The following is a 16,345-nucleotide window of genomic DNA, read 5'->3' on the forward strand; positions in this document are numbered from 1 at the left end:
TTCACGGATATCAGCGCACGCCCGCTATTGTTTGTATCGGATGGGGGGCTCCGATGGCTTAATAAAAACGAGCTGCCTAGGTACACCACCTCATGCACTGCTATCAATTTGGCCACTATGTTTGAAGTAAGTTACGTTCTTTCGAAATGACTACGAGTTAAAACTGACACATAACATGCGTTCTTCCCATCAATAGCGGCACTGCCTGATTCGTATCGCAGGCATATGCCATCACATGTGCGCCTGTCACATTCCCAATCCCATCGAGATGGTCATAGCATTCGCCGCATCATCAGACTGCTTCGGGGCGGTGTTACCTTTGCACTTGGTGAACTTCAACCTGCTCTCTCATCAACACTTCGCACAAGAGGGTGTACTGCTCGCGGCTACACTGCTTGAAGCATGTTGGGATAACATTACACAACATGAGAGCAACTCTTTCGACCCATTCCGCCTGCGTTGAGCTCACCGCTGTGCGGCAGCTTTGGTGATGGAAGTCGCAACGTCTCAATGTCATCCTCGCCCGTGAGATTGGTGAACCATCATGATGAGCCTTTTTGAACCTCTTCGCGATTGACAGATCGCGTGAGATTGACGAAGATCGTCTTCGTGAGCCACATGGAACCAAGAGAGGCACGGCACTGCCCAAGAGTGACACGCGGGAAGTCTTCCGCAACAACAAGCGATATATGCTCCGATGGACCGGAGCACAAGGATTATGCCAATCCTTAAATTGCCCGTTCGGCGTGGGACAAGCAGCTGTAAGTGTGCACTGGTTACCTCAGGTCAGGCTCCAAGGTTGCCTGTGTCAGGTCTTCATCTCCAGTAAGTGCTGCATTTTTCTATTAGTCACAGTTGAGTTCATCATCGCCTCTGTTGGTCATTGCAAGACGGCTGTGTAAGCGTCTCTCAACGTCAGGCCATTCCCGAATTGCCGTCGTTCATGTCGCGCGCAGCATTGGGATGCCACAAAATGGCCGTCAAGTCCTCCGAAATATGTGGTCATCGTTCTTCAAGGCGTCTTCCTCGAATTCGCCCTCGCAGTGGATATCTGTAGCGCGAGATTCCAAAATTACTTACAGAAAACAGCTTTCATAATGTTGTTGAAGCTGCTGTTACATGCCCTGTTGCTCGTATCGACATCTAGGGCATCTTACTATGACGAGGCTGAGGTTCTCTGGAATCTGAATGCCAATCCGGACGCAGAAACGCCATTAGACTACCACATCCCAGATTGGCCCGCAGGTTTTCAGCATCAAAGAAGCCCGGAGAACTGGAGGTTCCCGTTCTACAGCTTCTTTCTAGACCGGTTCGTCAATGGAGATCCGACCAACGACAATGCCAACGGCACAGCTTGGGAACACGATCCGCTCCAGACGCAGCTCCGGCATGGCGGCGATGTTCAAGGTTTGGTAGACTCGCTTGATTACCTTCAAGGCCTAGGAATAAGAGGCATCTACATAGTTGGATCGGCCTATATTAATCATCCTTGGGAGGCAGACTCATACAGTCCCATGGACCACACGATTCTCGATCATCACTTTGGCACCATCAAAGAATGGAGAGCAGCGATTCAAGCCATCCACGAGCGCGGGATGTATGTCATTATGGAGAATACGATGGCGACCATGTCGGACCTTATCGGATTCCAGGGGTTCATGAACAGCAGTGCCGAGTTCTCATTCCGAGAACATTACGTTCAATATGTCTCGGACGATTTCTACCGCGATTTCAAATTTTCGAACGACTTTGAAGAGGAGTGTCACTACGCCTTCCCTCGTTTCTGGAACCAAAGTGGGATCCTCATGCATGACGAGAATACGACAAGCTTCAAAGGCTGCATGAACAGCGAGTTTGACCAATTCGGCGACATAGGTAAAAGCGTTATCCTTTCTTCTGATGATGACAAATTTATTAACTTTGGACTGCAAGGCGCCTTTGGCATATATGCCGAATGGCAGAAACAACTGTCCAAGTTCAACGGTGTACAAGATCGTCTCCGCGAATGGCGACCGAGCGTCCTCGCCAAAATCAACCACTTCTCGTGTATGATGATCCGCGGTCTTGACATCGATGGTTTTCGTATCGATAAAGCCATGCAGGTGACCGTGGATGCACAAGGGAACTTCTCAGCCTTCCAGAGGGAGTGTGCGAGGTCTGTCGGAAAGGACAACTTCTTCATCCCGGGCGAGATCGTAAACGGCAATGCAAATGCGGCGATCTACATCGGCCGCGGCAAGGACCCCTCGATGCAGATCCGCAACACCACGAATGCTATGATCAAGCCTACAATAGTGAATGACTCAGCATATATCCGCTCGGCCGCTTACTCAGCACTCGATGCCGGTGCATTTCATTATAGTCTGTATCGAGCATTGATGAGATTTCTAGGCCTTGATGGAAACCTGTTGGCGACCAGTGATGCCCCCGTGGATTTTGTGGACCAATGGAGAGTTTTCGTTGAGACGAATGACTTCAACAATGCCAACACGGGAGAATTCGATCCCCGTCATATGTACGGAGTGTCGAACCATGACGTCCTCCGCTGGCCTGGGCTCACAAACGGCACAGAGAGGCAGCTTTTGGGCGATTTCGTCATCTCGCTGTTGATGCCAGGAATCCCCATGGTCAGCTGGGGCGAAGAGCAAGCATTTTTCGTTCTCGACAATACAGCCGCAAACTACATCTTCGGCCGCCAGCCAATGTCCTCTGCAATAGCCTGGAAACTTCACGGATGCTACAACGTCGGCGACGAGAACCTTCACGAAGCACCATTCAACTCGTCGCTCACGGCTTGTCATGATGATACCGTGCCACTCGATCATCGCGATCCTTCGCATCCAGTGTATAACACGTTGAAGCACATGTTTGAGCTGCGACGAAGGTACCCGGTCTTGCGGGATGGGTTCGCATTGATAAAGCTGTCCAGCCAGACCTTCGAGTATGTTCTCCCAGGCTCGTTCGAAGTTCCAACCGAGACCGGATTGTGGAGCACGTTCAGAGGGAGAGTCGAAGGCGTCCAGGACTTCACTGGGCAAGGTGAATTCGGGAATCAACCCGTGTGGTTGCTCTACTCAAACTACAATGACTCCACCCTCTACGAATTCGATTGCATGGGCCCAGACGCAATTGTTTCTCCATACGATGCAGGTACCACCGTCAGGAACTTATTCTATCCATTCGACGAGTGGACTCTGGAGGAGTCGTCTGTCACACTTGGTATCGAAGGCTCTACCAGGCCGAATGGATGTTTGCCACGACTCAACGTGACCCTTTATGGGTGGAAGGCGTTTGTGCCGATCGACGCATGGATCGCACCGTCACCCGTGATTACTGGGTTCTCCCCTGGCCATGATGCGAGGATTCAATCAACTACCGATCCTGCGAGCCCTTCGACAATCGACGTCGAACTGCGATTTTCCCAGCCTATGAATTGCGACTCCATCCGTGACGGCCTTTCTATTGCCTCAACAACAGATTACAATCGCCAAGCGAGCGTGGCAACAGGTAGTCTGGACTGTCTGACCATCGAACCTCGCGCCGAAGCCTACTACTACGGTCCTCATCCGTCCACATGGCGGGCAAAATTTCAACTCGAGAATGTATACGATGGGATCCACCGCGTGAATATCAGAAACATCTCCAGTGCTTCAGGAACATTCACTGGATCCCACGATCACTTCTTGCTGCGAATAGGTACTTTGGATAACCCCATGGTGTTTCCAGAGGCTGCGAACTACAGCACGTCATTACTTTACAGAGGTGAAGCCTCTGCTGATAATTCCAGTAACCAAAAGCGCGATGAGATCACCTCTGGTTCTGGCTTATTCATCGCCCATACATCAGCAGGTGCTGACAAATGGCGCTACTCGCTCTCTTTCGGCGCCATTTGGTCGGAGTGGTACGACTACGTTCCTGGTAATGCGACCTTACCTGCTCAGACTTGGACAGGTAGCGAAAGGCAGCGTTGGGAAGGAGAACATGTTCAAGTCCAGTATTGGTCGAACTTCGCAGGAAGTAGTGCCCATATGGTCCAAGGCGATCTTGTTGGAGCGAATCGGACTGCTCGTCGTTTTCCTCATATTTTCTTACACGGCGCATTCAACGAGTTCGGCTACGACTCCGGTCTGCCGAATACGATGGTGCAAATGGAAAACGGTACCTGGATGTTTGACTTCATGGCAGAGTGGCCGACCAACTACCAGCTGAACGTTTGGGGCTTGGCTGATGATGGAAGACCCGATTTGAGCTATGCGATGGGTGACGTTGATCACGACGGAGTCCTTGATCGAATATCTCCAGTCTCGCTTCAACAAGCTGTAGTCAACATCACCGATCAGGGCCCTCCCTTTCCTGCACTGTCTTGGCGCATCCTGTTCGACGACGCGACCTTCCGCTACCATAGGGTACCTTCCGGCAACAGCATCATCCAAGTCATCATGTGGGCTTTGCTGTGGGCAATCCCATTGATTACAGAATTGATCAGTGTCCGCCTTTACATGTCATCATTCTACAGCGTGAAGTTCAATCGGATGGGATTGAAAGTGAAGAGGAAGATTCTCCCGATTGCCGCTCTTGGAAGAATCATTAGGCGTGGATCCGCCGAGAACAAGCCAAAGGAACCGCAGACACCAGTCATTGTCGGTACTCCCGCACCCGAGACATCCGAAGATACAGTCGTCTTCGACGCCTTTGCCCCTGGCATTGGAAGTATCGAGAAACAACGTCGGACGGTTCTGATCGCCACAATGGAATATGACATCGTGGATTGGGGTATCAAGATTAAGATTGGCGGTCTTGGAGTCATGGCGCAGCTCATGGGAAAGAGCTTGCAGCACCAAAATTTGATATGGGTGGTACCTTGCACTGGCGGCATCGACTATCCTATTGACACTCCAGCGGATCCCATTGATGTGATCATCATGGGTAAGACATACGACGTACAAGTGCAATATCACACTCTCGACAATATTACATATGTACTGCTCGATGCCCCGGTTTTTAGACGACAGACGGCAAAGGAACCGTACCCGCCTCGCATGGATGATCTCGATAGTGCGATTTACTACTCGGCGTGGAATCAGTGCATTGCGGAAACCATGAACCGGTTCGACATTGATATCTACCATATCAACGACTACCACGGGACGATTGCACCTTTGTATCTGCTTCCGAGGACCATGCCCGTGTGCCTTTCGCTCCATAATGCAGAATTTCAAGGCCTCTGGCCGATGCGCAACCCTAAAGAGGTTGAAGAAGTATGCTCGGTCTACAACCTATCACAACTGGTAGTGGAGCGGTATATCCAATTCGGTGAAGTCTTCAACCTCCTTCATGCAGGTGCAAGCCTGCTACGAATCCATCAAGGAGGATTTGGCGCTGTCGGCGTGAGCAAAAAATACGGCAAGCGGTCTTGGGCTCGCTATCCCATCTTCTGGGGGTTGAATCGCATCGGTGCCCTGCCAAATCCAGACCCATCCGACATTGCAGAATGGGACAAGAAGAAGAAAGTCAGCATGCAAGATGTTACAATCGACCATGAGCTCGAGAGTCAGCGCGCTTCACTCAAACGCCAAGCACAGGAGTGGGCGGGTCTCGAACAACGTGAAGATGCCGATCTCTTCGTATTTGTCGGTCGGTGGTCTATGCAGAAGGGAATTGATCTGATCGCTGACGTGTTTCCTGCTATACTGGAAAAGTATAAGCATACTCAATTGATTGCTGTTGGTCCGACAATCGACTTATACGGCAAATTTGCGGCTTTGAAGCTGGAGAAGATGATGAAGCTGTATCCTGGTAGAGTTTTTTCGAAGCCGGAGTTCACGGCTCTTCCGCCTTTCATCTTCAGCGGCGCCGAGTTCGCTCTCATTCCAAGCAGAGATGAGCCATTTGGCCTCGTTGCCGTTGAATTTGGCCGTAAGGGTGCCTTGGGAGTTGGCTCTCGCGTTGGAGGCCTAGGACAAATGCCCGGACTGTGGTATACCTTAGAATCATCAACGACGAAGCATCAAATGCGTCAATTCAAGACGGCGATATCAATGGCCCTCAAGTTGGACTGGAACACACGGGCTTTGATGCGCGCTCGATCTGCAAAGCAACGCTTCCCTGTGGCTCAGTGGAAAGAAGATCTAGAGATCTTGCAAGCAACATGTATCAAGGTCCATCAGAAACGTGCAGACCATGTCTCTCACAGACAGATGGGTCTGGGTGAGAGGAGAAACCGACGCAGCGGAATCAGCACACCCGGCTGGATGAGCCCTCGGCTCGGCACTCCCAACCCGAGTCGGCCCGCAACCCGGCAATCGTCGCCGGACCGGTTCGGCACCGCAAGTCCACGCAATTCTTACCTCGAAGCCTTGCAATCACGCTCAGGCTTTGCATCGCCTGTATTGAGCCCTTTGTCGTCACGAGCCTCTAGCATTCGACGCAATTCCAATGATGCTCGTCCCGGCACAAGCGACAGTTATTTCGATGTTCAGAGACAAAGCAGTAACGTGAGCAATTCTCACGATCGAGTCAGTACTCCTGACGTGCAAGACCGTGTGAACTTGCATAACCCAATTGCAAGCGAAAGCAGCGCTGGCGAAGATGTTGGACTCAACATGGCGAGCCCTGAAGGTGAAGCGCACAACGCCATTCATTCACCCACTTCCCTCGAAGACTTGCGAACAACCCTGGCAAGACATGCGCGACAGTCTGGAGTATTGAGACAAGACACCGTCGGAGCTATCGGGATGACTAGTCGACCGCAGTCCGGCGCGATGACTCCAAATCGTGACTTCTATGCTCCTTCGGCGCGATCAACGACGCCAAACGAGGCACCCTCAAGCCGAGCGATGACGCCGACGTCGACTGATCACGGAGGACAGGAGAAGAAACCCAGACGACAGAATCTAACCCCGCTGTTCACCGACCCTACAGGGCTCTACTACAAGATCTTCGAAAGAAAACTTGAGCAGCTGAACGGCAAGAATTCAGAAACGACGCTCTGTATTGAAGAATACCTTGAGAAATCCGAGAAACAATGGTTTCAACGCCTACACGATGTCAAAATGAGCAGGGACCCGACACCCTCAGCTTCAAGAGCGCTCACTCCAGCAGCCTCGATATACGAGGGCATCGAGACAAAGGAAACTGTCGACCAGTTCCTGCTCCCTGAAGACCACACTCCGCCAACGGGCCTACGACGCTTCATGATGTACAAAATTGGAGATTGGCCAACTTACTCCCTCTTCATCGCCCTTGGTCAAATTCTCGCAGCAAATTCATACCAAATTTCGTTGATCTCCGGACAAGTCGGCCAGACAGCCACTCAGCTCTACGTTGTTGCTTGCGTCTACCTCGTCACGACTCTGATCTGGTGGTTTCTCTTCCGGCGGCTATCGCTCAAGCACTGTCTCAGCCTACCATTCTTCTTCTACGGATTCGCATTCTTGCTGATCGCAATGGCGCCCTACGGGACCACCACAGAAATGCGTGGCAACATCCAAATGACCGCCAGCTCGATGTACGCCGTCGCATCATCTTCCGGATCAATCTACTTTGCGCAGAATTTCGGCTCCTTGGGTTCCGTCGCAGTGAAGGATTGGGCTTTCCGGGCCTGTGCCATTCAGGGTACCCAGCAACTCTACGTCGTCGCGCTCTGGGCATGGGGATCACGACTCGCACGCATGAACGCTTCCGGAATGAGCACCGACCTTGGCAGCACCATGACCGCAATCGGCGCGCCCATAGCTGCCTTCCTCTGGGTCGTCGGACTCGTCATGTACTTTGGCCTGCCTGAATTCTACCGTCAGAAGCCCGGAACACAACCCGATTTCTACACGGCCATCTTTCGGCGGAAAATCGTCGTCTGGTTTCTCATTGCCGTTTTCATCCAGAATGTCTTCTTGTCGGCTTTGACTGGTCGCAATTGGACTTATCTCTGGAGCTCGCAGCATGCACCGGATTGGGCTATCGTGCTGCTGATCCTGCTGTTTTTCGTCCTTGTCTGGGCGGCAGTGCTGTGGTATCTCGGATGGCTCTCCAAAACACATAGCTGGATGATTCCGATTTTCGCCGTCGGATTGGGCGCGCCGCGCTGGTGTCAGATTCTCTGGTCGACTTCAGGTGTTGGGCAATATCTCCCTTGGGCGGGATCTCCGGTGGGTTCTGCGATGCTCGGGAGAGCGTTGTGGCTCTGGCTAGCTGTGTTGGACTCGTTGCAGGGAATCGGATTCGGTATAATATTATTGCAGACCATGGCGTATGTTTTCCTCAATCCTTCCTGCTGGCTGCTGTGGTTCATTTGCTGACGATGTTCGAAATCTAGTCGCTTCCACTGTACGTTTGCGCTCATGGCTGGACAAGCGGTAGGTGCGATCGCAACGATCATCGCTCGGGCGGACGGCCTCAACTCTGTGGGTCCAGGACCGACGTTTCCTAACCTGGCTATCGATTGGAGAAGTGGGCTATTGAAGCCTTGGTTCTGGGTCTGTCTAATCCTGCAACTGTGCATTTGCGTTGGATTCTTCACGTTCTTCCGCAAGGAGCAATTGACCAAGCCTTAAGTGTGCTATGCTTAGTATTCAGTCAGACAACCACAAAACATGGAAGTGGGAACTGGGCAAAATCGAGGTCTGCATTCGTCAACAATCTAAATCTCACGGGTGTCTCGCATCATATCAAATCCAAACCCTTCCTGCGTAGTCAAAACTTCGCTTCACGCCTTAGTCTTCAATGCCTCCTTGCCGATCTGGCAGATTTCGGCGTTGTCAAAAACCTGCGTCGCCGCGCCCTCGAGCGCCAGCTTGACCATGGTCGCAGCCAGCTCCTCCTTGGGAGTGTTGTGAGCCGCAGCGCCAGGAATCGCGGCCCAGAAAGGCACGCCGGTGGTGACGAAAGCCGGGCGGACGACGTAGGATTTCCATTGGCCGCCGCCGACGGCTTCGGGCTGCTTGTAGTCGACGACCTTGGTTTGGAGAGCACCCTGTAATGACGTTGGTAAGCCAGAGATGAGAGATGAGGAGATGAGAATAAAGACTACGTACGCGCATTTTCCTCACGCCTCCGATGAAGAACAATGTCTTGTTCTGGTCGGGCTCGACAGCCGAACCGCTGGTGTAGACGAAGTTGAAAGTCGAGGTCGGCTCCTGCTTCGCGACGACCGCGGTGGAGATCTGCTCGATGGCGGCGAGGGTAAAGCCCTCGTGGACGTCTTTTCCGGAGGTGGGTTTACCAAGCGCCCTGTCGTCGGCAAGAGTCGCGATGATTAGCTATGAGGTCATTTCGCGGTCGCATCCCCCGAGTCTGCGCGGACAACACAATGATTTCGAGATGTAAAAAGGAGCACTGAATACACTGCGCGAGCCTCTCGCGCGGAAACGAACAAGACCACCACACTCACCAGATCGCGGCCTTAGCGCCCTCGAGCTGCGCGAGAGCCTCGGCGTCATACTTGAGGAAGTCCTTGACGATGACGGTCTGGACCTTGGCGTTCTTGATGGGCAGCTCACGACGAGAGAGGGCGACGATAGAGGTGACGTCCGGGTGGTCAATCAAACGCTGTAGAGTAGCGCCGCCGATAAGGCCAGTTCCGCCGGCGAGGATGACTTTGACCATTTTGGATTGCTTGTTCGGGGAGAGACCTTTTGGCAATGACGAATCGTAATTTGGACAAAAGCCAGATCTGATTATATAGCGGACAGAGATGAGGGTCGCGATTACGACGACAGTGAGAAAGAGTAAGCTGGAGGTGAGGTGAGGTCCAATTATCAATCACGAACGATAGACACAAAAGATGTGCCGAGGAGGCGTAATAACAATGGAGTTAAGGCGGAATTAAAAAAGCTGCAGGTGACGATCAATATCCACATCAACGGCGATAATGACACCGCAGAAGATCAGCCAGTTACACTCTCATCGACCTGCAGATGGCCTCCTGCGTGCGTACGATCGCATCTGACCTGAAGCCATGCTCTCGTTCCAGCCTCATCTTAGAAGACCTGTCATCGCCAATGACGAGATGGCGACATTCCACGGATTCCTGGTTGGGATGGACATCTCGTCAGCCATCCGGGGCGTTCGTCTCATCAAATCGGAAAGGGTTGCGCCGCCATTGCATTGGCGCTTGGACCCGGCGGGCTGGGCGTCACAGGCCAAAGGAAAGTTAAACCACGACATTGCGTTGCACGGACAAAGTTAGAAACCTTGAAAATTGTCAAATGTCTGGCGACGACGAATCGTTCGATGGTATGGTGCGATTGCGTTCGCTTGAGAGCCTGGGAAGCCTGTAGATCTGGCTGCAGTGAGAAGGCGCGCGTGAGAATCGACAAGACGGTCAGATGGGAAGAATACTGCATACCTGGGTTTCAAAGAGAGCAGAAGAGTGGGATGGGGGGGGAGAAGTTTAGCTTCCAACAGCGGACCTTGCTGTCCCAATGCGTGCAGCAAGCCCATTTACACAAGAACCAGGTATACACTAAGAAAGGAACATGGTTATAGTGCCCTGAGATCAGACAGGAGTTTCAATCCTTACCGGTATCGATTTTGTTCTTTACTTTCTTGCGATAAACAAGAAAAGCTCGAAAATTTTGCATTACAAGAAAAACATGATTCCCTCCAAAGAATTATCAGATAGACCTCGACTTTCAGAACGAGAACGACAACGCAAAACCAGTTTGTGCTTGGTCTATCTTACGACCGTCGATCCGACCGTGGACTGCCCTCCCTCTTCTCTCGTTCGCGCGCCAGCTGCTCCTCGCTCAAACACCCGATGCGGTTCAAGATATCCTTGTGATCGCCGACGAGGTTGAGGCCCGAGGAGATGCCTCCTGCGGGGGTCCGGGATTTCCTCCGAGTGGTGTTGTTGTTATTGCTCGCGCTCCCTGCCGCGGCCATGCTGGCATTTCGTGCCGCGGTGTTCGCCGATGTCCATTCGCCGTTGTCCTCGTCGTCTTCCGGCGCGACCTCGATGAAGCGAGGTTTGGCCTCGTAGCCTGCGCGCATGACGGCGTCGTCAGAGGCGTCAAAGTCGTCATCTTGGACATCGTCATCGTCGTTGCCGTTATCGTTCTCCTCGTCGCCTTCGTCGTCGCTGCGGGAGTCGTCGGCACCTTCGCCGCGGAGGACTTTCGCGACCACGCGGAAGATCATGTATAGCCAGGCGAGGGTGATGCATTGTAGCGCCATGAGCAGGCTAAGGAAGGTCCAGCGGATGCTGGCGCTGAAAGTGATTGTCCGTGCATCCGGTCGGAGGAACGCTGGGGCGACTCCGCTGAGCCAGGCGACAGGTGACGCAGCAAAGCTGCTGATGTTGCCATCGGCATACGGGACCGATGAGATTTTAGCGCCAGTGGTTGCGGAATAGGTGCCATGCTCCGTCAATCCAGGGGTATTGATGAGCGCGTAGATGCTCCAGCAGATCGACAAGTAAGCGACATGGCGAGAGAGGATCCACGAGACGACGAAGACGCCGAACATGATATCACAGGCTCTCTGCAGAGCCAAGTAGCGTAGGATTTTGGCGAGCGGGAAAACGCAGTCGACAAAATCCATGCAGATGAGGATCGCTATGCCCACCCGGCATTGGTAATTAGCGTAGCTGCCAGCCATCAGCGCGATGGTGATGACATGGTGTGCGAGCATCTGGTAGTGGTCTTTGCGCTTCTCTTCAATGTGAATGACCAAAACCATCTGAATCCATTGCGCCAGCTGGGAGAGATAGTAGACCTTGATGCTGCCGGGCAGCAGCAGGCGTGGAAAGTCGCGCCAGAGGGATTGCAACAGGCTGTGGATGCTGTTGACTTCCGCGGGGGTGTCCTGCACAAAGATATAAACGCCCCAGCACCAGTAGAAACCATAGTATGACAGCACATATGCCTGTTCCGCAAACCGCACCCGCGCCTTCTGTTTCTTAATCCCGCACTTAGTCGCCAGCGGCATAAATGCATAATCGAGGAGAAAAGCGCGAAGTCCGGTGAAAAAGACAACGAAGCTCCCCACCATGTAGATGTCATTGGGACCCTGCGCGTATAGTCCTGGTTGGGTGGAGGAAGGATAGGAGATGGCGAAAACGGCGGATGTGTGAGCACGCAGAGCGGGGAAGAAAGCGTGTGTCAGAGCGAGGAGGAGGACGAGGTTGAGAGAGAGGCCAAGCTGATGGCGGACGAGCATCATGCGAAAGGCGCCGGCGAGCGTCTCTTGCGGTTGGTGCGATTTGAGGTGAGGAGACCCATGTTGCTTTTGTCTCCTCCTCTTAGGCTTCTGTGACGTTGACGTTGATGTCGGTGATGATGCCGATTCTGTGGTGGATTTGCTGGGATTGCCGCACAATGCCATGTCGTCGAGATCGGCGGGTGAGACCTTGTCCTGATGAGGTTCGGCAGCAATGGTAGCCATGCTTGCCTCCTCCTCAAGGGTTAAGGACATCGAAAGAGGGCTGATCCTGTCGATGTGAGCCGTGGCAGCGAGTATGAAAGAAGAAAGGCGGTGGCCAAGGGGAGTAATGTGACCCAAATGCCGGGAGAACAACGAAATCGGGAGTGGAACTTCGACACGCCAGATATTGGAGCTAGTGAGAGATCGCCGCGCTCGGGAGTGGATGCAACAGGGAGACCTTCAGGGCTCCGACGGTGTATGGTAATCTCAATGCTGGTGAATACCTCCAGCTGGGCAGTCAATGACCTATATAACAATCGTCGTCGCTGTCTCGCGCTACAGTAGTAATAATAATGGCCCTCGACTCTCCCACCATCTCTACTCCCGAGTAGCACCTGAATCCCCTGCTTATCAGGGAAATTATAGTTCGTCGCAGGTTCCTTCAGCTGCGGAGCGAGTGTCTTGGGAGACTACTGTGAGCCGCTGCATGGATCCGGTCCATCCGCTACTCCGATGCGTTCCAAGCACGATGACATATGATATCTAGTGTTACAGGTGGTGACAGGATGAATGTGGTCTTCTCGATCCGTTATAATCCAGCTCTGGAGTCGTCATTGCAGGTGGTGTTGAGATTGTGAATGTACGATGAAAGCATTACGCCCGTAGCGCCAATGTGCTACCAACGGTAGACGTCGCTGGGAGGAGCATAGGTACTGGGTACCTAGGGAGTTGTGCAGTGCTCCTGCCTTGCGATATTGCTCACCCAACACATCGTGCGTGCTTGCCCAGAAGAAGTGCGTCTCGGACTGGCAGGTCACGTCATGAAAATTCGCGGCCCAACGCGGAGGTCAACAAAGGATCTCGGGCGCGTTCCCGTAACTCGTCTCATCGGCAATCGACCATGTCATGTATTCATCGAGTTCTCATGTACGGCATGGTGGTGGCATCGCGATCCGAAACAAGTGTGTGGAACGGCCCATGAATGATCAATCCACTCCGACCACGCTCCTTTTCCATTCATTTCCGGGCAAGCTTCCAAACGATTGCGAATGGGAATGGTCTGATTACTTCTGGCTTCGGCATAGTCTGTTCTAAGCGCCAGGGCACCCAATCATGCGGCATGATTTCCGACGTTACCTAGGTTTCTTGTACGATTTGAGGCTCATATCGACGAGGACCATCTCGTGCTCAAACATACATGAATCGAAAACACCGTACAACACTCGTTTTTTAGGCAGAAACTTGTGGTGGACAGCCTGGGAACTAATGTTATTATATGTGCCTGTGGGAACTATTAGTAGCAGCCTGAGTGATGCATTTCTGGTCGTCAACTCAAGTATTGATTTCCAGCAGCACGGAGGTCCAGGACTGTACACGAATTCACTGTTGTTCCGACACCATGAGAGGCAGTAGACCAACGCTTGCAAAACAGATCGTGTGTATATATCTATCGTTTGTCCCATCTTGCCATGAGCACATGTTCAATTCAAGATCGTATAATTTCGAACCAGAGATCTGGTAATATGCTGAAAGACGAGAGACTGCTCTATCCCGCAAGAGTAGATAGGAAAATAAACACAAAACGCCCGCCCATCCCAAGTAAAACCAGGTTCAAATCGACCAAAGACAGTTCCTCCCTGAGCGAACTTTTCGTATGTGCAAAGAACCAAAATGAGCAAGATCAATGCGATCATGTCCCTCCAAGCGATTCGGATCCAACCAGCAAACCGAAAACAAAAATTTCGAGCAGATTTCCTCGTCATTACGAGAGACCCCACTCCACTTTGACTTCCTCTACCATGTCTCGGCAATGTACTGCCCCGCTTTCTTCTTTCCCTCCCAGAAGTCCCGGGCAGTAGCAGCGTCCAGACCACCTTTGTCCATCGCAACGTCAACCAGCGCCTGTTCAACACCCTCGCCCATGCCTCGTGTTGAGCCACAGACAAAGATTCGACCATCTGGCGCATTGATGACGAACCAAACGATGTCCGCCTGTAGGCGGACTTCGTCCTGGACGTATTTGGCGACGACATCGGGCTGAGGCTCACTGGTGTTGGCGGGTGGCAGGTCGGCGAGGACGTCGCCATCGACGGACCCAGTCGAGGATGACATGGTAGGCTCAGCTGTGGCGCGGGATTGGACGACCTTTTTGATATCCATCTCGTGGGCGCCGAGCTCGCCGCGGTAGATTTCGTCGAGTTTGGAATCACGGATGCCTTGGATGAGCCAGATCTTGTTGGCGCAGTTGGCGTTCTTCAATCGATTAAGGATGAAGCCGCGGAAGGGCGCCATACCGACACCGGCGCCGATGAGGACCATGGGACCGTCGCTGGCAAATTCCCGAGAAAGTGGATTGGACATCAGACCGCGGAACATCGGAACTCGGAGGTCGAGAGCACGACCGGCCACGCCACTGGCGGGTGCGGACGAGTCGTGGGATGCCTCTTCTTCCGCAGCGATGAATTTGGCCGCGAGTCGTTCCATAAATCCAGATCCTACACCAGTTCGGTTTGAGCCTGTAAAGGAAGGCGTCTCGTGGATGGTCACGGCGATCTCAACCAACCGCCGACCAGCAAGACCCTCTCGCGCAGAGGAAACGTGCGGATCATTGGAAAGGGAGTAGAAGCGCGGCATGAGTTGGTTCAAAACGCCGCAGAGGTCCTCAAGGGGCGGCTTTGAAGAGGGGAATGCATGTAAGAGTTGTTGCAATGTGATGTGTGGGCCTGTCCGGAGATCGCAAAAAGCAGCCTGACCCTGAGCGCTACAAATATATAATAGAATTTGACGCTCAGTGGTGTCGCTGGCGTGCTCGGCAAGTAGACGAATCAGAGGTTTGGTGGGAGCTTGAGAAGTGATATCGACGGTCCAGGTGAGAATCTCACGCTTGGTTGTGATGAGTTCACGAGCTTCCTCATCACCCCAAATAGTCGGCCATCGTCCTCCCGTGGTGACAACGCGCAACGGCTTATCACGCTGAAAACGTGGGATTCCAAGTTGGTCCATGATATCTTGAACCACAGCAGGATCGTTTGGTGGGCAAACTCCAATAGCGCCACCAACTTTGAAATCCACACCGCCCTCGGCCGGGTAGTCGGTGACGTCGACATCGAAGTGAAAAGTTCGCTTCTCGGCGCCCGGTTTGGTCAATTCTCGCGCTCCATAGAGTGGTGCACTGAAGATGTTGTATGGGGGATGTGGTTTCATATATTCGGGAGCGACCTTGTTGACGTAGTCGGCATCATGTCTATGTTTGGCCTCTGCCGGAAATTTTTTCTCGATCGACTCCCTCCGCACGGGGACGAAGCTGACCTTGGGTGGCGCACAATCCGCAATCTTGGTCAATATCGACTTGTGAGATAGACCTCGGAGGTTGAGTCCAAGGAAGCGATATGCAGCGTTGGCAGGCTCTCGAATGGGTGCGAAGCCTGGATCTTCGCCATGTAAGGGGAGTGTTTCCACCATGCAACACCCTTCTCCACAGCAATATTTTTGTAGGAATTTGGTACCGCTGCCTGTCCCGATGATTCTTCGAATGTCTTCAGCATTTGAGGCATATGTCGTGCTTGCCCTCCTCTTCTTGGCCGCTACTGGCTTCGGTTGTGCAAGTGGCAGTGAACGGAACTTGTCGGTCAATTCATCTAGTGGCTCACTGCTGCTCAATGGTGTCAAAGGTGCATCAGAATCGCTATTGTTGGTGTCGTTGTCTGTGGCTAGCCGCAAGCTCTCCACACTTGATCGTGGACTAACGATCATCGAGGCGAATTGTGATCGTGAAGTAGGTGGAAGGTTGTACAATGGCATTGTCTTGGGCTCAACCGGAATCGGATTGTCTGGATGGCTCGTCTCGCAATTTGGAATCTTTTTGTGGTGATGCTCAGACGCAGTCCCGGCAAAGGACGCGAATGAATGGCGCCGCGCGCCTGACTTTTGTACTGAAGACATGCGATTGATGTGTGACGTGTGTGGCCCTGCGGATGTCCTGTGAACC

The 16,345-nt window shown here is 52.7% G+C and overlaps 5 protein-coding genes across 5 annotated transcripts; 1 reads left to right on the plus strand and 4 right to left on the minus strand.

The window, feature by feature from the left end:
• Window positions 1-1,097: 1,097 nt before the first annotated feature.
• Window positions 1,098-8,549, plus strand: K489DRAFT_320591 (glycosyltransferase family 5 protein; the record flags this gene model as incomplete). The annotated part of the gene is made up of 5 exons (XM_033601469.1): window positions 1,098-1,875; window positions 1,933-4,544; window positions 4,662-6,590; window positions 6,873-8,245; window positions 8,312-8,549. 5 exons carry the CDS (start codon window positions 1,098-1,100, stop codon window positions 8,547-8,549), a joined length of 6,930 nt encoding a protein of 2,309 aa, XP_033459271.1.
• A 53-nt stretch (window positions 8,550-8,602) lies between these two features.
• On the minus strand, window positions 8,603-9,781 carry K489DRAFT_380983 (uncharacterized protein). Its single transcript, XM_033605003.1, has 3 exons — window positions 9,386-9,781; window positions 9,030-9,225; window positions 8,603-8,968 (listed from the first exon to the last, which is right to left on the minus strand). The coding sequence occupies exons 1-3, from the start codon at window positions 9,598-9,600 to the stop codon at window positions 8,702-8,704; spliced, it is 678 nt and encodes a 225-aa protein (XP_033459272.1). The 5' UTR covers window positions 9,601-9,781; the 3' UTR covers window positions 8,603-8,701.
• A 218-nt stretch (window positions 9,782-9,999) lies between these two features.
• K489DRAFT_380984 (uncharacterized protein) lies at window positions 10,000-10,367 on the minus strand. The gene has a single exon (XM_033605004.1). The coding sequence runs from the start codon at window positions 10,338-10,340 to the stop codon at window positions 10,071-10,073; it is 270 nt and encodes an 89-aa protein (XP_033459273.1). The 5' UTR covers window positions 10,341-10,367; the 3' UTR covers window positions 10,000-10,070.
• An 80-nt stretch (window positions 10,368-10,447) lies between these two features.
• On the minus strand, window positions 10,448-12,658 carry K489DRAFT_380985 (LAG1-domain-containing protein). Its single transcript, XM_033605005.1, has one exon. The coding sequence runs from the start codon at window positions 12,376-12,378 to the stop codon at window positions 10,675-10,677; it is 1,704 nt and encodes a 567-aa protein (XP_033459274.1). The 5' UTR covers window positions 12,379-12,658; the 3' UTR covers window positions 10,448-10,674.
• Window positions 12,659-13,762: 1,104 nt separating this feature from the next.
• Window positions 13,763-16,299, minus strand: K489DRAFT_358308 (uncharacterized protein; the record flags this gene model as incomplete). Its single annotated transcript, XM_033602577.1, has 2 exons — window positions 13,763-14,404; window positions 14,468-16,299. The coding sequence occupies 2 exons, from the start codon at window positions 16,297-16,299 to the stop codon at window positions 14,152-14,154; spliced, it is 2,085 nt and encodes a 694-aa protein (XP_033459275.1). The 3' UTR covers window positions 13,763-14,151.
• Between the last annotated feature and the right edge of the window lie 46 nt (window positions 16,300-16,345).

The sequence above is a fragment of the Dissoconium aciculare genome (assembly GCF_010015565.1).
Source record: "Dissoconium aciculare CBS 342.82 unplaced genomic scaffold K489scaffold_7, whole genome shotgun sequence".
Taxonomy (NCBI): Eukaryota; Fungi; Ascomycota; class Dothideomycetes; order Mycosphaerellales; family Dissoconiaceae; genus Dissoconium; species Dissoconium aciculare.